At 51.2% G+C, this 24,782-nt stretch overlaps 1 protein-coding gene across 6 annotated transcripts in view; it reads right to left on the bottom strand.

Annotated features, from left to right (window-relative positions):
- The window catches only part of LOC133351652 (tropomyosin alpha-3 chain-like), a 49,025-nt gene extending 26,478 nt beyond the window's left edge, over positions 1–22,547 (bottom strand). Inside the window, exons 1-2 of one of the 6 annotated variants that reach the window (XM_061569661.1) lie at positions 22,222–22,547; positions 21,261–21,386 (exon numbers count right to left, since the gene is read on the bottom strand). In XM_061569661.1, the coding sequence (XP_061425645.1) occupies positions 21,261–21,386; positions 22,222–22,335 (240 nt within the window). In that variant the 5' untranslated portion in view covers positions 22,336–22,547. Of the gene's footprint in view, positions 1–6,578; positions 7,012–21,260; positions 21,387–22,221 lie in introns of those variants that run through there. The other 5 variants (XM_061568102.1, XM_061568915.1, XM_061567436.1 and 2 more) reach the window with 5 other exon arrangements.
- Between the last annotated feature and the right edge of the window lie 2,235 nt (positions 22,548–24,782).

Here is a 24,782-nt window from a genome sequence, read left to right as displayed (position 1 = left end):
TAGTAGATCAGCCTAGGCCACAGATGGCAACTAAGTGTGTGGTCTAGCATATATGCAGGGCAGATATGCGTGTGTATGGAGTCTTGGTTATAGCGGAGCATCTACGTGGGGCAGATAGGTGGACATAAGAGTAATGGATAATATACAATCTGGATACATGGAATCAGCCAGAATTGAGAGTCTGGCAAGCTAGAAATAATAATGAATAATCAAACATAGTAAAAGCTTAACAAAGCTAGAATTGCAATAGAATACAATCCTACTCAATGTCTTAGATCTTACACTGTAGAATCTCTATTAAATAAATAAAAACATTAAAATGAATGTAGATTGTTTTTTACACTAAAATCACTCAATCCTTGGATGAATTATCCAAGGTGGAATGTGGTAAGAATAAAACACTTGAGATTTACAATTTGAAAAGGTCTTTATAAAACTGAGCTTAATATTGTTAAAACACGATGCTTGCAGGAATTACCCACGTTTAGCAAACACCATACCCCCCCCCCCCAAACATGCAGCCTTGCATGTCAAGAATGTGAAAGCGAGAATTCCAGTGAACGGGACAAGTTTGCCAGAACTACACCAAACTGCAACCATGAGATTAAGACGTACTTGTGCTATGGCCGCACCCATTTTATGAGAACCTAGCCCCCCCTCCGCTCCCAAGTACTTTGTACAGACTGCCATATGCCAATCCTCAAACACACCAGTTTTGGTGTCAAAAGAGTTATAACGTCACATTGTGCCTATTCATGTATTTCCCTTTTGAAACAGAATGGAACGCGACACACGATCTAAACGGCCTTTGCTTAATCCGAACCATCTCATAGGCCAAGGGTTATATTACATTTTAATTAACTTACAGAGTCACCTCTGTGTTACTGTACACGATGTTACCCGAGCACATTTCAGTAACATTTTCAAGCACATGCTGACCTTCCAGGACTAAAAAGCACACCATTTGACATCGGTAATAACGATTTATGACTACTCATTAATTTATGAAACCAATTCTGCCCCTAGGTAAGATGGATTTGATATAGTCCATGTACGAAACATACCAAAGAATCTGGTTACACAGCCATTTAAAATAAAGTATTCCCATCTTCGTAAATTATAAAAAGCGTTTTGGAGTCCATGACCGTAAACTACAACGGAGAAAATTAAACAAAGCCAGAGTGTGTTTAGCGTTGACATGATGCAGTTAAAACATTCTCCATCTTGTAAGGCTGCAATATAATGCGAGGCAAAGTAAACATCTGATCGTCAAGGAATGATGAGGGGGAGCTCATACTCCCGTGTGAAGGCCAGAGCAAGGGAGTGGCGTTCCAGGCTTAACAGCAGTGGCTGTGATGTGGCATTATCAGCAGGCTGCCCATTGTGGGCAGCCACCCCCAAACAGCCACAGAAGATTAAAGTGAAAAACTGCATTCGTACACTTGACTTGAAAGTCTGATGGCCATGGCACTTTTCAAAGTGTAGAGGTATTTCAAACATCTTTGTTAAGAGTCATTTATTTTGGCTGGATGCTAAAACACACAAATCAGTACAAGTTTTAAAAGGAGTGTTTTGTTGTTGCATTTTTAAACACCCAGGCTTCATTGTTAAACAGGAATTTGGCAATTTATGTGACTTGTGCTCTAGCACACAATCCCAGACTGCAGACGATTTTGCCGTTTTGGATATTGTGCACTGCCCAGCAGCACTTTACTTTGAATTTCCGTATGTCAGCTATTCAAGCTTGCAATAGCTGATATACCGAAATTTTCTGAACACTGTTAAGTATATGCGTAAAACACTCCAAGGATTAATTTGAAAAGAAAAAGGACAAATGCAGTTAATTAACAGGCTGAACAAACCTTACACTGGATGAGTTTAACACTTTAAGGTTCGACAACACGCTTATTTATATTCACACAAACAGCTTAGGTCGTCTGCCACTTCATTTAAAATGGCCATTAATAACCCAACAAAAAGGAGTAGTTAATTTAGCAGTACAAGTGCCCCCTTATCAGCAATGCCACACAATGGTCCCAGACCCAACCTCATACAACGTGCTTATCTGTCTGGAACAAAGTGTTGCTGTTTTTTATGGAATAAACACTGGCTAGCCCATAAGAAAAATTATTCTCTAAAAAAGTTAAGAAAATTAGACTCACTAAAGATAACACCAAACTCCCATACAAATGTGCCACGTGGCCTTTTCTGGTAAAAAATAATTGAATCGGTTTTGAATGAACTACACTCAAGAGTACGTGACGGGTCAACAAACAGCATAACGATCAATTGAGACGAAGCTGCTTCAATGTTACAGGAGATCACTCTGGAAACAGTGGCAATTGTAAACGCTACTTTTTCACGTATTGCAGGGAGGAGGGGGGTTAGACAAAAGGCTCTCCCCACCTAAAAATGGCACTCCAAACATGTAATATTACACGTTGAAATTTAAACGACTCAACCTCTAGCCCTTGGGCTTGTTTATTATTCCGTTTCATAGTCTCAGTAATTTAGTGAGCATCAATTAACGTGACGAGTATACTTCAAATTCACCATGAGACATTTTACATGATTTAGTACAGAAGGCATCGATTTCCACTCCATGTCCAAAATTATTTCGCGAGCATAAGCACACGTATTAAACCACGATTAATGATAATCAATTACGGTCAACAGCTACAACTTAAAGTCACCCAATTCAGCCACCAAATCAATAGTCTAATTTCTCAATTAAAACCACCCATTTCAGTCACACACCACGTCCTGGAATCATGTTTTTTTATGCGGGTGGTCATATAGTTGGTTCCTTGAGGTTATGCGGATTAGTAATATTTATTTCAGGGCCATATTGAACGCAGGCCACTGTAAACCATTAAGAAGAGGGTTCCGGATTGTGTTTGGGAAGGATCAGAGTCCAACCAAAATCTGAGGGGGAGTGCTTTAGATTGCAAGCATTTTAACCCACGTCCTCCAGCACTAATGGACATGTCCAATTCCTCAGGAAGCAAAGATCCCACTGGGACTCTGGCATACCATATCCACTGTACGCGTGTGCATTCCCCATTGTGAGGATTCATTCATGAAAATTATATGGTCGAACACTTAATGCTTTGCTACAGATTCCTTTACACACACAGACAAACACTTGTACCGATTTTAACTTTCAATATCCTTAATATTTCTATGTATTAACAGCTAAAACTATGAACAAATTCCACCACCAATTCCCTGACATTTCCAAAAAGAAAATAAATCAAATGCAGGAATAACATTTTCTGGAACCATACGTCTTGGCCGATTTTTCCATTAAATAAATACATAATATTCCACACTACAGTCATGCTCGTAAACGAATCCAAATAATTAATGACTTCTATCAAAATCATCTGAACCGTTTTGAATGCTTGGAGCCACAATGAAAGAATTGCTCCGGGAGGACCCACCGATGAGTAAAAGCCACTTGTATTTAAACAAGGTTCAACTCTGGTGAGTGACACCATTGATGTTAACTGTGAAAACAGTTTTGCCTTAAGCACCACACCAAGCAATGACTTTCCAATTAAGTTAAACTAAGTAACTTTGTACACACTTCAACAATGTGACCTCTTTTTTTCACCCCACAACATACCGAGACCAACACACAGCAGCACTTGCCAGAATAGCCACTCCAATATCTAACAGTAAGAGAAAGATTACACAACGGTATCACAAGCTATGCAGTTAAGGCGCTTGGGGCCAAAATTCTAACACAATTTACCGTGACAAAAGCTTTAAAAAAAGGAATTGTAGCCGAGTGCACGGTTTAGAAAGGCGCACAGAGCTATAAAACTCTTTTTGAGAAGCGGCCTGGCCACAAATGACAGCTCAGCGAAGCGGCTTGTGGACATATGTAGTAGGCAAATAATCTAAGTGCATGTTTCTAAAACGTAGAAGGAAAAACGGAGGACGCGGAGAAAAATCTACACGACCATGTAGAACACACAAACCCCAAATATAAAAATGCAGTCAGGATTGAGATCGAAGCACGACCTCCTGTATAGTGGACTGGGCAAGATAACATCTCCCAGCCACCGTGGTGTCCCAATTCCAAATGAGCCAACAACGAAGCACACACCACTTTTATACATTACCTAAACCCTGAAATCTGAGATCAATGGCAAAGAGAAATCCCTACCACCATTTAAGCTCAACAAGCAGACCATTTAGAAACAGGCATAGAACATACAGGCACCCGTGCTTTCCTCTCAAGCCTTACCTCTAAAATAAAACACTACACAGAATGGCAATGAAAAGAGTTTTAAAACTTTGGCAACTCAACCCGCCAGCTACGGTTTGTTGCGCTCTTATCGTCTCCTTGAGAAAGCGCCGACCCCACCCACGACCCACCACCCTCATTTGCATATCACCAAACGTCTAGAAACAGTACCCACTGCGATAAAGACGGCTGTCTTGTTGACAAATCGGTTTGAAAGCTTCCTGTTAAAGTTTAGTGAATATACTAAGCAACGTGTGTGTTGTGCTATTTAATAAATAAAACGCGTATACTGTACAGTGCTGCATATTAACTCGGCCTCTCATCTCACCCTTCCATGACCAATTCACAAGGAATGCACTCAATGTCGGCAGATGTTAAAGGCTAAGCAGCGTTCAGCTTGGAGTAGTGCTTGGATGGGCAACCACCATCCATAACACGCGTGTTATTTAGGCTGCCGAGGGGCTACAGTGCATCATGGTTGGACAATAGAGGGCAGTGGAGAAAATCAATTGTTGTACGGTACTGTGCTATGCTCCAACTCCTACGCACTGCCGCACCTTCACAAACCCGCACAGACCGGCATGGTGAAGTATGCTCAAAGAACCCCAAGACCCGCACGGCATGGAGAGACCCTCATTCAGCAGTGGACTGAGAATGGCTGTACATGCTCTTAACCAATCCTGCAAAATACGTGTCAGTCAGGTGCGTCTGTCCAATTACACATTCTTGTGATAGAGGCAAGTCTGTCCACGGGAAATCATACAATCAAAAAGCATATGATGCCCAATAATGATACCAAGGCCAAACACAGTACACCCAGCACGAAGCCACTCCTTAAATGCGTTGAATGCGAGGGTAAAATGTGCCACCATATTCGTGACTTTAAGTAACAGTAGTGTACATTCAAGAACACTTTACAGCTCCACTAATGCCACTTTCACAACCGTCTCCTGCAATAAGAACGCCGCCGTGCATCTGCGCGCACACAAACCCAAGACAAAGATCCCCACCGAGTTTATGGCTCACTGGACGCTGTTGGCGACAAGAAACGTGTTTAGGGCCGGCACAATCCACACCACATGCACAATGCATATCACGCGTGTGCATGACTCTAGAGTATATTTGCAAAGGCAAAGTGACGTGCTAATGCGTGCAAAAGGTGCACGCAAATACATCGCATGGAAACGCATACCAGTTTAAACATACGGGCATAGAAATATGTAAAACTCATGACACACACACAGTGACCCGACAAGACCTCTTCACCGAGGGTGCTTCCTCGGACATGCTGGTCGTGGGGAGTTATTTGACCATACTTCATCACGCTGGTTCGCACACTGGGATATGAAAATACGTTTCAATTACTTGCCACGTCTAACACCAGCGGCTTGTCGAGGACGGCGACATCTGAAGCCAATTGTCGGCCCTCATCTCGCCCCGTTCATCAACAGGGGTGGTGGAAATGATCCAACTATCCATTGACCGACACTGCGTGGTGCAAGGCCTTCATCCAGCAGTGGCATGAGCAAGACGTTGCACAGACCAAGCACTGGCACTGTACACTACTACAGTCCAGACCTCACCATTGAAGCTGTTTGTTAGCTCTCGGATTTTTCGTCTCTTACCCCGCCCGTGAGAACTCCTCCACATCAGTCCCATCTCACTCCACTAATCCACCACCAGAGTTGATCTTCCCTCCACCACCAGAGTTGACATCTCCACCACAGAGTTAATATCTCCACTACGAGAGTTGATGTTCCCTCCACTACAGAGTTAATATCTCTACCACAGAGTTAATATCTCCACTACTAGAGTTGATGTTCCCTCCACTACAGAGTTAATCTCTCTACCACAGTCAGTCTAAACCACCCCCATCAAGTCTCCTGTGCCAAGGCGAGCGAAGCCATTCAATCGCATTCCATCACCTCGCGTCGCCGTCAACATTCCTCCGGTAGCCGGCGACACCATCGCGGCTAATGCGTCGCCGCGTGGCGTGACAGCACCCACACCACTCTCACACCGACATGGAAGAGTAGGCCAAATACCCAGCTAGTTAACAGGGGTTATTTCTCTCGCGCTCCCGTCGAGCTCGACCCCTTTCTGCCAGCAAGTAAAGACACTTGAGGCTTTTAAGATGAAGTCTGTCAATAAGTTAGTTAGAGGCGGCGCCTCTCCCCTCCCTCACAGACGGCGCCCAACGCGACACGAATCGGCGCCGGAGAAGATGCCACCAACCACAACGCCGCGAGCCGTCACCATTTGCTCTTCCACAACAACAAATTGCACGACAAGTTGTGTTCATAACAAAGTCGTCGTCCCTCACTTTCTCGCGCCCCTCGCGCTCCACCTCCAGCTCCCTCTGCAGCGTCTCGGCGCGCTCCTCCGCGTCGTCCGCCTGCTGCTGCAGCGTCTTTATCTTCCTCTTCACGGCGTCGATCGAGGTCACTCCGGCCATGGCTTCGTCACTCCGTTACCTCGCAAAGTTCCCTACAAGTTATACTCGGTTATACTAAGTTTTTACGTTATACTCGGCTTCAAATCTAGAATCCTTACAAGTTCGTTGCCGACAAGGACTCTCTCGTCCTTTCTATATATATACTTTATAAAATTAGTTCGCGTTAGTTAAAAATTCTCCTCACGAAACTGTTGCTGTTGTTGGCGAGTAGCGAGAGTTGCGTGCGGGGAGATAGCGGCGACTAAGGGGGGTGGAGGAGGAGGAGACGCGTTAGTGGCAGAGCAGCGAGAGAAGATGGCGGCGGCGTGGGCCGAGAGGTGGGGGCCGAGTGGGGGGGGGGGCGAGACGAAGTTTGCGCGGGAAGACGCCGCGGGGGGTGGGGGGGGGGGTCACCTGCAGGCGCGCGCTCGCCGGCCCCGCCGCGCCCCTCGCCCTTATATAGGGGAGGGGCACGGGGCTCGCCGGACGTGACGTCACGAGAACGTTACGGCGGCGGCGCTTCTCTTTATTTAATTAATTCAAAAGTACCGACCCCGCCCCACGAGCGATTCCAGCGATTCCGCGTGGACGAGTCGTCAGGATGAGAATCTTCGTTAAATCAGATGAGCTGTGAAGCTCTTCCCCCCCCCAACTCGTGTCCCACCAGATAGGGGGGGGGGGGGGGGGGGGCACGGGGGTAGGAAAGTTACAACAAATACTGTAATAATACAACAAATACTGTAATAATACAACAAATACTGTAATAATACAACAAATACTGTAATAATACAACAAATACTGTAATAATACAACAAATACTGTAATAACACAACAAATACTGTAATAACACAACAAATACTGTAATAACACAACAAATACTGTAATAATACAACAAATACTGTAATAATACAACAAATACTGTAATAATACAACAAATACTGTAATAATACAACAAATACTGTAATAACACAACAAATACTGTAATAACACAACAAATACTGTAATAATACAACAAATACTGTAATAATACAACAAATACTGTAATAATACAACAAATACTGTAATAATACAACAAATACTGTAATAACACAACAAATACTGTAATAACACAACAAATACTGTAATAACACAACAAATACTGTAATAATACAACAAATACTGTAATAATACAACAAAACTGTAATAATACAACAAAAACTGTAATAATACAACAAATACTGTAATAATACAACAAATACTGTAATAACACAACAAATACTGTAATAACACAACAAATACTGTAATAATACAACAAATACTGTAATAATACAACAAAAACTGTAATAATACAACAAATACTGTAATAATACAACAAATACTGTAATAATACAACAAATACTGTAATAACACAACAAATACTGTAATAATACAACAAATACTGTAATAACACAACAAATACTGTAATAACACAACAAATACTGTAATAACACAACAAATACTGTAATAATACAACAAAAACTGTAATAATACAACAAATACTGTAATAATACAACAAATACTGTAATAATACAACAAATACTGTAATAATACAACAAATACTACTACAATAATGCAAAAGATGGAGAAGTAAGAAAATCAATAAAATAGGTAAATGTACTCAAATCAACTATTTTTACTTCAACTGCTAGTTGATTTTATGTTACAAAGTAAGGCCCACTGCTATTGTAGCTATGATATCAGTAGTGACCTAATTCTAGATTTGAAGTAGTGCCCTGCCTATCGCAGCTGAGAGCTCGAACCAGCGGCTGCTCGTCACCACGTGGACATTCCCAGCAGCAGGCAACCGCCTCTCCTCTCCAAACGCGTGGCGACGTTGACTCAACGCGGAGGGGAACCCCACGCGACCACGGGGAGAGAGAGACACGCAAACTCTAGGGCACGGGTCGCGATCGAACCCACGGCCCTGTAACACCGGGCGAGCGAGTTAACAACTCTCCACAGGGACAGCCCACTGACTTATACTGGTAGGAACCTCCTGGTTACACCAGCCCACAGCGGATTATTGTGTCCGTCCGTCGTGCATCAAAAAATGGGAGGGGTGGGGCTGGGTGGAAAGGAGTGGGTGGGGAGGGGCTGGGTGGGGAGGGGCTGGGAGGGGAGGGGCTGGGTGGAGAGGGGCTGGGTGGGGAGGGGCTGGGAGGGGTGGGGCTGGGTGGGGAGGGGCTGGGTGGGGAGGGGCTGGGTGGGGAGGGGCTGGGAGGGGAGGGGCTGGGTGGAGAGGGGCTGGGTGGGGAGGGGCTGGGAGGGGTGGGGCTGGGTGGGGAGGGGCTGGGAGGGGTGGGGCTGGGTGGGGAGGGGCTGGGAGGGGTGGGGCTGGGTGGGGAGGGGCTGGGTGGAGAGGGGCTGGGAGGGGAGGGGCTGGGGAGGGTGGGGCTGGGTGGGGAGGGGCTGGGTGGGGAGGGGCTGGGTGGGGAAGGGAGGGTGGGGCTGGGTGGGGAGGGGCTGGGTGGGGAGGGGCTGGGTGGGGATGGGAGGGTGGGGAGGGGCTGGGTGGGGCTGGGTGGGGAGGGGCTGGGTGGGGTGGGGCTGGGTGGGGAGGGGCTGGTCACCCCGTGGTGCCCTTATAAAACTCAACGTTTAACCTACTCACGCCGGCTTGTGCCCGCCCTCACAGTCGGGCATCTTTGCGGAATACACCACGCCGCCGTTGACCCTGCAGGCCATTGACCGAGCAACCCACCAACGTGTTCCTACCAGCTCCCTCCGCAGCAGCAGTAGGACAATGTGTGTCTATTTAAAGAAGCGACTGGGGCCAGGACCGGTTCCGAATATTTGTCTGCTACCACGTGGCTTAGTGGACCTTACCTGGTCAAATACAATATTAAAGAAGAGTTTTAGTTAAGTCACAACAAATTCAACGCATTCGTCAATCACACCGTGTGCGTGGCCTGAAAATAATGGGTGTGCTGTATCATAGGCGACGTTTCGGGCAATGACCCTTCTTCATAGCACGTGGATGGAGATGCCAGCCAGGTGTAGTAGATACGAGTTAGCGACGGCACTCTGTGTGTAACCGTGGGGCGTGGTGGTAATTAAATGATGTTGTTTTAATGTGTCCCCTGGTGAACAGCGTTCACCACTCAGCGACTGCTGCTGGTGATCGATTTTTAAACACACGATTCTCACGCAAGAATCGCTAACATGGGAATCGATTAATCTACATTCGCTCTGCGATAATTGCAATAAAGACGTCTAAGACGCGTCAGGTATTATAACACACCCGCAGAAACTAGTCTTAGTCAACGAGTTGTTTCTTGTAAAAGGTGGGGAGAGTGGATAATGTTTTCCATCGTTAAATGCACGAAGTGGGTGAATGTATGTGGGTGTTACTTTTTTATGTATTCCCGTGGCGGAGGAATACACGCGACAGGACAAGGCGGCGGAGAGTTGCCGCGGGCGAAGTTTGCCGAGGGAGGTGGTCGTGAGCCACAGCGCCTGTGTGCGGCTTAATACGTTGTTTGTCAACTGACATTTTACCCTTTAAACCGCTAAATTATTACAATCGGTTCCGTAAAACTGTTAGGACGACCAAGTACGTGGATGTCATTTCGAGGTTTGAGCGCTGTGGTTTGATTTACGAGCTCTGCGACGCGAGCAGAAGCGATGGCCACCAGGGAGGGAGTTGTGAATGACGTGTTGTGACAAGAATGCCGCTTTTCATTGCCTCTGCCACAGCTCAATTACACTGCAGGCAATTAATTAACTCGCCCTCCCCCACGTGGGCCATGTCACTGCACTGATGAATGAACACCTCCACAAGCACGTAATCCTTCGAGGTCGATAAAATGAGCACCACTTTTGTGTGTGTAGGGAGTGGGAAGCCAAACATTGGTTGTCCTATGGATGTACTCGCCTCCGTCATGGCAACGTGGAATTTCTACCACTGGCTCAACGTGGTTGTAAACAGGAGATGAGCACCGGTGGCCTCATCAAATAAACTCTTGTGACTTGTTTACACGTTAGTGATCTAATCACTCGAGATTTGAAGCTTTCGTGACTGCAGAAATCCATACTCTTTGGTTCTTTCGGTAAAGTCACGTGGGTCGAACGTTAATAGATCACGACGATTCGATCTCGACACAAGCAGCCGTCAGCAGGTGCCTCCTGCCGTGGTTTGTTTCACTGCAACGGCTGCGGCGTTCGCGCCTTCAACGACGGAGGAACAGCGACGTGGACTCTCTCCGCCTGCTGAAGCCCTCCCGGCGTGCCAGCAGCAGCGGAAGCATCTCCACATTATAGACATCTACAGGGTGCTTCAGATCACTGGCGATGTCCACTTCAGTAATGTTTATATAAATTCAGGGGTCACGAGACATCTGGACCGCGCGGTAGATCGGCGTTTTTCTCTGCAAGGCCCGCGGGATACTGGCGGCCCCCGGTGGCCTCTAATGCGGCCCCCGGTGGCCTCTAATGTGGCCCCCGGTGGCCTCTAATGCGGCCCCCGATGGCCTTGAGTGCGGCCCCTGGTGGCCTCTAATGTGGCCCCCGGTGGCCTCTAATGTGGCCCCTGGTGGTCTCTAATGTGGCCCCCGGTGGCCTCTAATGTGGCCCCTGGTGGTCTCTAATGTGGCCCCCGGTGGCCTCTAATGTGGCCCCTGGTGGCCTCTAATGTGGCCCCCGGTGGCCTCTAATGTGGCCCCCGGTGGCCTCTAATGTGGCCCCTGGTGGTCTCTAATGTGGCCCCCGGTGGCCTCTAATGTGGCCCCCGGTGGCCTCTAATGTGGCCCCTGGTGGTCTCTAATGTGGCCCCTGGTGGCCTCTAATGTGGCCCCTGGTGGCCTCTAATGTGGCCCCTGGTGGTCTCTAATGTGGCCCCCGGTGGCCTCTAATGTGGCCCCCGGTGGCCTCTAATGTGGCCCCTGGTGGTCTCTAATGTGGCCCCCGGTGGCCTCTAATGTGGCCCCCGGTGGCCTCTAATGTGGCCCCTGGTGGTCTCTAATGTGGCCCCCGGTGGCCTCTAATGTGGCCCCCGGTGGCCTCTAATGTGGCCCCTGGTGGTCTCTAATGTGGCCCCCGGTGGCCTCTAATGTGGCCCCTGGTGGCCTCGAGTGCGGCCCCTGGCGTGCGGCCCCCCGACACAACATACACGGAGTGACACCCCCCCACCACCACCATCACCATCGTGCTGCTGTCAAACCCACAATGGTTTCAAATGTGATGTCTTATCGGCGAAAGTGTCCCCCCTCGGAAAAAGAGCGAACAACGCTGCTGTAGGCACCTGCACGCATTGCCACCACGCGCAAGGATGGCACAGAATGGGCGCCACTGACATTCTCGTGACGAGAGAGATAAAACAAAATCTCGTGTTCTCCCGGCCTTATCTGCAGGCACGCCATCGCCGACATGCATTGCTAAGGGATTTCTGGTTAGCGGAAACCGCCACATGGATTCCATCTCGCTCTGTTTATTCACATAAAGCACGGCTCGTATCAACACACGAAAAAACTAAGACAAAGATCCCCCGTGTAGCCTTCACAGACCGTTGGGGCAAGTGCTGTTAGCAAGGCACCTACGAAGGCCGGCACGGCACACGAGGCGGTGGGTGGCCTGTTGGCACGGTTGATTTTATCTGCCCAATGGCGATGTTTACACACTGCACCAGGTTACTCATTTGAGGCTGAGGCGACCTAGAGGAGGCCCAGAACCGGTTCAGACAATCGTCGCTGCTGTTGGCCGTGAGCGGGAATCGAACTCGGGTCGCCAGGTTTGTAGCGCAGTGCGCTAACCACTGCGCTACCGCTCCCCAACACACATACACACGTGTATACACACACACGTGTACACACGCGCGCACACAATGACCTAAAACAAACCGCGTCTTGCAGGAAATAGGGGCCCTTGGCCTCCCATCATGGGGCAGTTGGCCAGCACTGGTTCAGCCAAGCCTGGCGCTGCTGATGAGAGGCTCAAATGTCGAAACCGGCACCCCACGAGATTTTTTTCCCGTTGTTAAACCGACGCTGCCGATAAGACGCCACCCCATACAGAGAGCCCGCGCGTGGTGAGACAAAGCCGTGAAGAAACCTCTCTGGTGTCGGTCATCCGTCTCAAAGACAATGCGTTTATTACTATTGTTATGATCAGAGCATGTTTGTTTGCATGTTTTTGCCACAAGTACGTGTGGCTAATGCAAGATGTCTTGCAAACAGGTGTATCTGTTTGGCGTGTATCTGTTTGGCGTTTGAACATCTTATCACCTCCCGTGTTTTTTGCCAACAAGGGTTAAGCCTATTCTTACTTTTTGTTCATAATTTTTTATACTGCCGAAAAAAGCGATCCCATAGATATTATCCTCTGCGTGTCCGGTTAAAGTACGGGGGGGGGGTAGCGGGGAGGGGGTGCCACGCGCTAACAACAGCGGCGGAACGTCCGCGGCTGCTCCACCCAAAGCGTAAATCAGACGCGGAATAGTCCCACGTCGCCCTTCCAGATCTCTCTCTCACCCCACCCCCACCTCGCCACTTTCACTCGCAAACACGCACACACACAACACGCACACACACAACACACACACTCAACACACACACAACACACACACTCAAACAAGTTAATTTAATGCAGTCGCGAAATATCCATCGCGCCCCGTGCCTCGCCGAGATGGCCGCACTCAATCAGGCGCCGTCACGTTGCAAATTCGGCCCCCCCCCCCCACTCCTAACAACACCCCCCCCCCCTGTTCCTCGTCTCCCACCCATCCCATCCAGCACCACCTCCTCGCCCCATCGCCGCATAATTTACTGGAACAATTACCCCACCCCACGCCACCCCCACGAATATTAACCGCGACCACCTCAACCGCGCTCCCTGTACTCATCTGCGAGTGGTGGCGGCGGCGCCGCGACCACTCGCAGAGGTCCCCGAGTTGCACTTTGACCTGTCGAGTGACAAACAGCGGACTCACCCCCCCCCCCCCCCCCCCAAGACAACAACCTCCTCCACCTCGCCTTGGCAGACTGCTGGGGCAAAGTGCTGTTCGCGAGTCGCTCGCACCTACAAACTAAACTTTGTTAAATCTCGACTTAAAGCTTTCGTGACTGCAGGAATTCATATTCTTTGGGTCTTTCGGTAAAGTCACGTAGATAAGTTCAAAGAAAAGAAAAACAACTACGATGCTTCGATCACAACACAAGCGATCGCGTGTGTTGTGATCGAAACTATGTTCTTTATTTTACCTGGCTGCCACAGCTGATAGCTCAACGGAGTGGCTTCTCATCATCACGTGGGAATTGATAACAGCCAAATGCTCTAAATGCGTGTCTCTAAATGTGGAGGGGAAACCCGAAAAGACATGTAGGCCACGGAGAGAGAGTCACGCAAACTCCGAATATTCAGCAGGCGTCAGGGTCGAGATCGAGCCCACGGCCTCCTGTATACCAGGCACCTATGAAGGCCGGCACGGCACACCCGGTGCTTTCAAATGTGTGGCGGCCCTCACACTGACGGTGTCTTATCGGCGAAAGTATCGACGAAAACATCGTGAAGAACGCTGCTGTAAGTTGCAGTGCAACAACTGCAATGCCACATTCGGGTGGTCAAACCGCGCCGTGTAGCAGGCGGCGTGAGTTCATCGCTGTGACGACGTCTCCTTCGTATTTGTGGATGGGTTGTTCCATTGCGTCGTTCTACGCTGTACTCCGGTCTCTGTTCTGGACGACCACGGTCGCACACAGCTACTGAAGAGAGTTTTTGTTTCAACTAAAAAAGTGTGCGTCAGGTAATCTGCGTTCACCGCGTGATGAGTCATTCGGAATGTGCGGCGATTGCTCAAGTGATTGTTGATGACGAAGATGACGATGATGATGACGATGTTGTTGTGGTTGTGGTTGTCTGGGTGACATTTTTGTGTGTCTGCTGGTGGATGAGTCCCACCGGACAGGACAGGGACAGTCTGCAAGTGGATGATGGAACGTAAGAAGGTTTTCGCTAAAACTGTTCAGAAGTCGGCTGTGGCAGAACGCAATGGGTGCCAGGATGGCTAGGATATGTTAACTACCTCGCCTGGTATACAGAAGGTCGTGGGTTCGATCCCGACCCTGACGCCTGCTGCTGTATATTTGGAGTTTGCGTGTCTCTCTCTCTCATCACGGTGGCTAGGAGATGTTAACTACCTCGCCTGGTATACAGGAGGTCGTGGGTTCGATCCCGACTCTGACGCCTGCTGCTGTATATTTGAGTTTGCATGTTATCCGTTTTTTCCCTTATCACATTTAGTATGAACATCATCACGCGTTTAGAGTATTTGGCTGCTGTACATTTCCACGTGATGAGAATGATAAGCCAACCTCGTTGAGATACCGCTTGTGATCGCCACGTTGCCTCCTCTGCAAAAGAGCCACGGATCAGCTCAGTGGAGCCTTAACTGCTCAAATGAATTCTTGCACGGGCCACGGCTGCTGGTGATGGCATTTACCAAATCGCGAGGAGCGGACCGTGACCGCTGCCTGGCATCTCAGGAGATGGTCCGTGTGGGTCGCTTCTCCTGACAAGAGGGCTCCCCACCCCCCTGCCTTCACGAGAGAGTTGCAACTGCCGAAAGCCGCACGCTCTCAACTCGGTCTGTCTGGGCTCCGCCGTGTGAGCCGTTGTGGAATTGGAGCCAGATGCGAGAGCTCCCTCACCGGGGAGGGCGGGAGGAGGTGGGGGGGTGGGGGGTTCCTCGGCGGCTCCATCCAGCGGCTCGTGAGAGAGAGACCGCTCGCTCGCCACGGCTGCCGTCAACGCGACGACCGAACGTCGAACGAACATCCCGCCATCGACTGATCTCCTCCCAATCTCCAGAGCAAGCAACGCGAGTGTGGGCACTCCTCCCCCCTCCTCCCCCCCGCCCCCCCCAAAAAACTAACTTATTGTTCCATAGCTCACCCCACGACCCCCCCCCCTTAATCTCCCCCTCATATCCGACACCGTGACTTTTCCTTCTTCATATTCTCATTGCTTGGCTTTCACTCATTATCCCCATTCATTCAATACATTCGTCATCATTTACCGTCATCAATTTCACTTTCGCCGAATTCACGATCATCATCACCGTCATCACAGATTCGCCCACATCGCTTCCTCGCGTCTATTTCATTCACCTCATCTCCACCATTGCATTCATATGCACAGTTGTTAATGATGTGTAAAGCATCCTTGGATGAGGCGCGATACTAATGATGTTACGATAACTACCCCCCCCCCGTCTCTCTCCCCGTGAGGAGCCGAGTGGGAAGTGCGGGCGCGTGGCGCCCTCTGGCGGCGCTTCGTTCCCATCTCTGGAGCTGCTCGCGGATTGGGAAGCCGCGCCAGCCAGCCAGGCAGGCAGCCAGGCAAGCAGGCAGGCAGCCAGCACGCACGTGGCGAGAGGGCGACCTCAGCTCTCAGTGGTAACGATACTCATGGTGGTGATGGTGGTGATGGTGGTGATGGTGGTGATGGTGGTGATGGTGATGGTGGTGATGATGATGGTGGTAGTGGTGATGATGATGGTGGTGATGGTGGTGAGGGTGGTGATGGTGGTGAGGGTGGTGATGATGATGGTGGTGATGGTGGTGATGGTGGTGGTGATGGTGGTGATGGTGGTGATGGTGGTGAGGGTGACAATCGTCACCATCACCGTCGTGTCGACTCGCAACGCTGCGCCACCGCCGCCACTCGGTGTCCACCCATCGCTCTCGGAGAGAGAGGACGACTCATATTGAGAGAGATGACGACTCAGAGAGAGAAACGACGACTCAGAGAGAGAGGGAGAGAGGGGACGACTCAGAGAGAGAGGACGACTCAGAGAGAGAAAGGACGACTCAGAGAGAGAGAGGACGACTCTGAGAGAGAGGACGACTCAGAGAGAGAGGGAGAGAGGGGACGACTCAGAGAGAGAGAGAGAGGACGACTCAAAGAGAGAGGGGACGACTCAGAGAGAGAGGACGACTTAGAGAGAGAGGGCGACTCTCAGACTGACAGAGGACGACTTAGAGAGAGAGAGAGAACTACTCAGAGAGAGAGAGAGGACGACTCAGAGATGGCTACTCGGAGAGTGAGGGTCGACAGCTCAGAAAGAGAGAGGATGACTCAGAGAGAGGACGACTCAGAGAGAGAGGACGACTCAGAGAGAGAGAGGGGACGACTCAGAGAGAGAGAGGACGACTCAGAGGCTCCAGGAGGAGGAGCCACAGACGAGGAGCAGGAAGGCAGCAGCAGTCAGGTGGTGCTGGTGAGGAGCCGTCGCTACCGACGATTGTCCAAGCTCTGGGGCCCTCTATATATTCTCAAGGTGGTATCGGCCCAATTCATGGTGTGTGTACACGTGGGGGGTGGAAACCGGAGCACACGGAGATAACCCCACGCGTGCGAGGGGACAACGCTCTATCCCAGGGGTGGGCAACCCGCGGCTCCGAAGCCGCATGCGGTGGCTCTTCAAGGACTGCTTCGTGACGCTGTTATCGACTCAACTAAACTTTATCATGGGACCTCCTTTGGCCTTTTTGTAGATGCTCACCCCGAGCTTTCGTTACTCTGATAGTGCATTGTCTTTATGCTGTGTGCGCCTTTTGGCGTCCTCTGGTCTAACACCGTTTGAGACGAGGCTCAAAAGAAAGGTGTCTCTGGTGTGGACCAATCAGTTTCAAGGACAATGCATATACTATCAGAGTGACCACAAGCATTGTGGTTAATTCAGACGTGATTCCTTGTGAAAGGTTTCAGTTTGGTGTTTTAACATCTTAACACCTGTTTTGTTGCCAGAAGAAAGAGGAAACACCTATCATCAACTAAACTTAGTTTTTTTCCCAGGTGAGGCCCCACTGAGCTGCTATTTCGCTCTTTTTCAGAACCGACCTGGCGATCGCAAATGATCGCGCAACGAAGTGGCGGCTTGTGATCATAATCATCATCACGTGGACATGTTTAAGCAGCCAAAGACTCTAAACGCGTGACGTCCGTTCTAACTGTGGAGGGAAAAACCGGAGGACCCGAAGAGAAATCCACGCGACCACGGGAAGAGAGAGAGAGAGAGCGACACCGCGAACTCCAATGATATGGGCATCAGGCTTGTGATCGAGCCCACGAACGCCTGAATAGCAGGCGAGGCAGTTCGCATCTCGCCACCGTGTGGAGTTGGCGTGCATCGCAGCTCTCTCCCTGTCTCTCCCTGTCTCTCCCTGTCACTTGGGCTGCCGACCGCTGCTCTGTGCCGCCCTCTCGTGGCAGCGCCAGGGGCTTCGGCTCATCCTCGACGCTGCCTCCACAGCGCTACTGGATCACACGCAGGCTCAGACACGGCGTGTGGAAATTCCACATTGCCATGGCGGGTGCGCAGTCCATCCGCGGAACCACCGCCGTTGATGAATTCCGACAAAGTGCAATGTTTCGAAGATGATGGCGATGGCGATGATCTGATTCACGATGTTGATAATGATGCCGATGCTACTGCTGCTGATGGCGTTGCTGCTGTTGCCTCGGCTACTGTCGCTGATGATGACGATGGCAATGCTGATGATGCTGATGATGCTGATACGACTAATCTTGAAGTTCTCATTGCAGGTCAAGACGTCTTTAACCACAACACCTGTCCACAGGAACGTATCGAGGTCCCTTTGCACCCGTGGCAATTCGCCATTCCGTGTCGGTGTCACGGTCAACATTGGGATCTCAAGACAAAGATCCCCGTATAGCCTTGAACGGGCTATTGGGGCAAGTGCTGTCAGCGAGCAGCACCGATGAAGGGTCGGCACCGTGGCACACGAGGGGGGTCGGGGGTGGCCAGCACCACCCCCGGCCGTCTTTGTCTCCCCAGTGGCGATGTTTACTACACACCGCACCAGGTAACTCGTTTGAGGCTGAGTCGACCTAGGGGGTGTCCAGAGACCGGTTCAGATAATCGTCACAGGCGTTGGTGGCCGTGAGCGGGAATCGAACTGGAGGCCGCTGGGTTCGTAGCGGTGGCGCGCTAACCGCTGTGCTAACCGCTGCGCCACCGCTCCCCGCTCTGGGATCTCTCCCGCACCACATCCCACGCAGCGACTACGAAGCCCGGGGCTCACACTCGTGTCTCCACAAACACAGCATCAGCCTCCCACCCCCTTCCACAGCCTTGCCACAGTAACGACGAGTGGACGGCGCCGTCCACAGCCTTGCCACAGTAACGACGAGTGGACGGCTTCGAATAGCAATTGGGCCGATTGACACAACTCTGGGACCCCGTGTTTTGTTTTTGCCGGTATCAAAACGACGAAGAAGAGGAGATAAAATAAATAACTAATAGCCGCGCTTGCCCCCCACCCAGAAATAACGCGGGAGAGCCGTCGGGATGTTCCACGAGCCAAGCGGGGCCCGGCTGTTGCGAGGCGCCGTCCACGTCGGCCAGTTCACCCAGTTCACCAGGCACCGCGGCCGTGTAGACGGTGGCCATCGAGAGACACACGAGGTGGCTCACGGGTGAGAGAGACCACGTGGTCTCACCTCGTGGTCTCACCTCGTGGTGGAGCACCAACGCGCCGCCTCGCGCACTCCGCTCGTCCTCGCGGCGGCGCGCGGCGCTTTCGGATGCGCTTCCGCGGCCGTCTGGAATGCTCTTCCTTGCGATAGGTTAGGACGTCACTGGGAGCTGTGATGCACTTTTAAATCTAAGTTGAAAACTCGTTTGTTTGGAACTGATTTTTTTGTTCAGTTTGTTGTTCTTCCGCTCCGATTAACGCGGTTGGCTACGTACGATGCGAAATAAGTTAAATATACACGCATACATAATGCTCGTGGTAAAACATGCAAATAAACATCCTTTAATAATAATAATTAGTTTAACATGTAGGCTTTCGCGACCAGTATTATTCATCATAAATGTGTTTGGGTTAGATCGCGTTATTTATAAACGTGTCGTAACCCTCCACCACCCGACACGGCCAATCAGTAAAAAATGTGTCACGTTAAATAGTTCACTACTTTAGCCCACCGGTGTGTTGAAAAGTGAATCAACATCATTTACAATTTTGAGTACGACGTTTCGCTGGTAATTACATCCAGCATAATCGTGAAATTTGTCAAATGCTGCTGATGCTGGATGTAAATGATGTTGATTATTCACTCTTCAACACACCGGTGGGCTAAAGTAGTGAACTTTTTTTATTTTTTGGCCGTGTCGGGTGGTGGAGGGTTACGACACATTTATAATAACGCGATCTAACCCAAACACCTTTATTATGAAGAACAATAATGTGTGCATTGTCCTCGAAACTGGCTGGTCTGCACCAGAACCACAGCCTCCTTCATGCCCATGTCTCACCACAGGTGTTCGACCACAGAGCAACGCCAACACGTGACTAGCACAATGACAATGCAAATATCAAAGCATAATAAAGATTGATAGTGAATTCAGAAAGTTATTAAGTAATTCACTAATTAATGCATTCATTAATTGATCAACTATGGGATTAATCGACTGGCCCTGCTACCCCGAGTCGAGTCAGCTCCAGCTCACTCTGAATGTGGTTTGGCCGCATTAATCGATTCGTGTTGCTTGCAGTTCTACGGAGTTGTTGATCTGGATAAGGCTGAGAGCACTCAATGCTGCACTCACTTCTGTGTGTGGTGTTGCGGTGGCCTGCGAGCCTCCTGCACGAGATCGGCCTGTGGAGGAGGAGGCTCGCCAAAGGGACGCTCATCGGCAGTGCCAGGCTAGGTGCATGTGAGGTTATTGGGCAGCTGTGAGGCAGTCGCTATCCAACGACAGCGGAAGGCCGAGGAGCAGACGCTCACAACAACGAGCGGACCGCCGGGCGCTTAAAACTCTACAAGTTGGTGTCGTGGGGAGCACAGGTGGTGCACCTGCCAGTCATGTCAGTCAGTCAACCCCATAGCACCTGTGTCTGTCCCGTGAGCTCCTCCTGCACCTAGCCTGGTACATCAGTCAAGCCATAGCACCTGGGTCTGCCCCGTGACCTCCTCCTGCACCTAGCCTGGCACAGCAGCCAACCCATATCACCTGGGTCTGTCTCGTGACCTCCTCCTGCACCTAGCCTGGCACATCAGTCAACCCATAGGACCTGGGTCTGTCCCGTGACCTCCTCCTGCAACCTAGCCTGGCACAGCAGCCAGCCCATAGCACCTCGGTCTGTCCCGTGACCTCCTCCTGCACCTAGCCTGGCACATCAGTCAACCCATATGACCTGGGTCTGTCCCGTGACCTCCTCCTGCACCTAGCCTGGTACAGCAGTCAACCCATAGCACCTGGGTCTGTCCCGTGAACTCCTGCACCTAGCCTGGCACATCAGTCAACCCATAGCACCTGGGTCTGTCCCGTAGCCCCGAGTTTGATTCCCGCTCACGGCCACCAACAACAGCGGTGACGATTACGTGACCCGGTCCGGTGCGGTGTGTAGGAAACATCGCCACTGAGGAGACAAAGGCGGCCGAGCGGCGGGCGGCCCGAGCCTTTCATCGGGTAACTCTGCTAACAGCACTTGCCCCAACAGCCTATCGAGACTACACCGTGGGGGGGGGGGGGCACCTTTGTCTTTGTGCGCGCGCGCGTGCGTGCGAGTGGCGAGCGGCCGCGCGACTCACGTCGGCCGCCTTCTTCTCGGCCTGCTCGAGCTTCTCCTGCGCGTCCTTGAGCGACGTGGAGTACTTGTCCAGCTCGTCCTCGGTGCCCTTGAGCTTCTTCTGCTGCGCCTGCAGCTCGTCCTCCACCTGCGGCAGGGACACGGCGGCCACCAGTCGGCGAGGTTGCTCGTGGCGGCGGCGGCGGTGAGGATGATGTGACGCACATGGTTTGGTTTAACAAAAGTAAACTTTCTCTCAAACAGAAATCAATGTGCAAAGGGTGGGTGAACGCATGTTAAGTGTTAATTAATTAGGGGGTGGGGGTCACAGGATATTTGGACCACCCTGTACCCATCACACACACACAGGTGATGTACTCAACATACACACACACAGGTGATGTACTCAGCACACACACACACACGGGTGATGTACTCAACATACACACACACAGGTGATGTCCTCAACACACTCACACAGGTCACATACTCAATATACACACACTCACACACAGGTGATGTACTCAACATACACACATACACACACAGGTGATGTACTCAACACTCACACACACAGGTGATGTACTCAACATACACACACACAGGTGATGTACTCAGCACACACACACAGGTCACATACTCAATATACACACACTCACACACAGGTGATGTACTCAACACTCACACACACATGTGATGTACTCAACATACACACACACAGTTGATGTACTCAGCACACACACACAGGTCACATACTCAACACACACACACACAGGTGATGTACTCAACACACACACAGGTGATGTACTCAACATACACACACACACGGGTGATGTACTCAACATACACACACACACAGGTGATGTACTCAACATACACACACACACAGGCGATGTACTCAACATACACACACACACAGGCGATGTACTCAACATACACACACACACGCGGGTGTGATGCGCTCATCACGCCGAGCCACGCACGCTGTGAGCCTTCTCCTCCGCCGCCTTCTTGTCCGTCTCGGCCTGCTCGGCCCGGTCGATGGCGTTCTCCTTATCCGCCTTCAGCATCTGCATCTTCTTCTTGATGGCTTCCATCTCGGCGTCGTCTCCGTTCACTCGCCCCTACGAACTCGCGGCAACAGCTTCGGCACACGGGCACTCGCGGACGACGGCGGCTGCTGCGGCGTTGGTGGCAAGAGCGAGAGACGGGCCGAGTGAGCGAGTGAAGTAGACGGAGAGAGGACGACCCCTTGTGAGTCACACACACACCGATCGCTCTGCAACCCCCACCCCCGTGCCCAGGGCTGTAAGCTTATACCAGTTTGCTGAATAGTGGCCTATTGGCAAATGGGCATCCCTTTTTCGGTCCGATGGGATGGGAAGGGGGATGAGACACTGGGGGAGGGGGTGTAAGTGACCCCCGAGAGAGCTATTTTAGTAGCTGCTGCTGCTGGTTGTGACGTTTTGGAGCAAGTGGTGCAGGAGGCCACGTGGCGAGCGCTTGGCTGAGATTGGCGGCGGCCACAGGCTCCTTGAGAGCATCGCCAACGGCACTCAGCTCTTGCTGGGTCCGTGCCCATAGCACACATCGATACACACAGCCACACACACAGCCACACACACACACAGCCACACACACACAGCCACACACAGCCACACACACAGCTATCCACACACAGCCACACACACAGCCACCCACACAGCCACACACACACAGCCACACACATAGCCACACACAGCCACACACACAGCTATCCACACAGCCACACACACAGCCACCCACACAGCCACACACACACAGCCACACACACACAACCACACACACACAACCACACACACACACAACCACCCACACAGCCACACACAGCTACACACACACAGCCACCCACACAGCCACACACACACACACAGCCACACACACAGCCACACACACAGACACACACATAGACACACAGACACACACAGGCACACAACAACAACCGCCATTCGCTACTAAGTGACGGTGACGTCACCACGACGCTTGTGCCAGGCCATGTGCACCTTGAGGCCACGTGTAGTGTCGAACGCCCGCTGGCAGGAGGTCACGGGGCAGACCCAGGTGCCACGGGTCGACTGACTGAGGTGACCGAGATGACTGGCTGATGCACCACCTGTGCCCCCTACTGTGCTAACTTGCTGTGCTTTAGCGACCCGGCGCTCCGCTCGTTGTTGTGAGCGTCGCTCCTCAGCCCTCCGTTGTTGTTAGAGGGCGACTGCCTCCAACTGCCCAGTAGCGTCCTTCACGAGCCTCCTCCACTGAGGCCGATCTTGACACCGCTGGTACCAGTCATCGGCAAGTTCACTCAGCTCCACGTCCTCCTGTACCACATCACTCCATCTCTTCTCTAGCCCGTGCCGCGCCCGTTTAGCCCCCTCGATCCGTCCGAACAAAAGCTGTTTAGGCATGCGGTGGCTGGGCATGCGGGCTACATGACCCAGCCAACGCAGCCTTGCCTGCCGGAGGAGCTCACCGATGGGACTTTGCCAATATCTTTCAAGGATTTGTGAGCTCCTCACACAAATCCAGCCTGGTCAAACCGAGGATGATGCTCCATTAGGAGGGTCCACGTTTCGCAAGCGTAGAGAAGGGAGGGAATGACTGTGGCCGAGACGACCTGAGGCTTCGCGCGGAGCGACAGACCAGGTAGCTTTCACACAGCGTTACGCAACCGATGAAAAGATATTGCCGCTTGACTGATTCGGAGTGAGACCTCTGCTGTTAAACTGGAGCCGGTTATAAGCACACTGCCCAGGTATGGGAAACTCTCCACTCTCTCCACTACTGCCCCATCACCGATTGGGAGTTGTGGGGGTGGAGTGTCCGATGGTACAAAATACCCAGGCAGGTGCGTAGTTTTGGTGGGGCTGATGCTAAGGCCCCACCTCTTAGTGGCACGCTCCTGTCTCAGCAGCAGCGTCTCCAACTCCTCCTCTGAATGAGCAGCTATTACCAAATCATCGGCATACATAACGTGGTTGACCAATAGGGAGCCATCCCTTGATCACACACAGACACACACAGACACACAGACACACACACACAGCCACACACACAGCCTCACACACACACACACACAGCCACACACACAGCCACACACACACAGCTACAGCTACACACACACAGCCACACACACAGCCACACACACACAGCCACACAGCCACACAGACACACACAGCCACACATCACACACAGCCACCCCATCAGTCAGCGTGTGCCACGTGTGCCGGTCTGACTCCATTGTTGTGAGCGCCCCAACTGAGTTTCACCCATCCACTCATCACTGCCCTCCGCTCTCTCCCCTTATCCACCCACCACTCCACCCACCACTCCACCCACCAATCCACCCACTCCTCCACCCACCACACCACCCATCACTCCACCCACCACTCAACCCACCACTCCACCCATCACTTCACCATGCCCCCATCACCCCTCCACCCATCACTCCTCCACGTACCACTCCACCCACCACTATACCCACCACTCCACCCATCACTCCACC

This window comes from Lethenteron reissneri, chromosome 1 (assembly GCF_015708825.2).
Source record: "Lethenteron reissneri isolate LAM-NWPU_2019-01 chromosome 1, ASM1570882v1, whole genome shotgun sequence".
NCBI classification, from domain to species: domain Eukaryota; kingdom Metazoa; phylum Chordata; class Hyperoartia; order Petromyzontiformes; family Petromyzontidae; genus Lethenteron; species Lethenteron reissneri.
The sequence above is the reverse complement of the archived record's forward strand: the minus strand, read 5'-3'. Positions and strand labels throughout refer to the sequence as shown.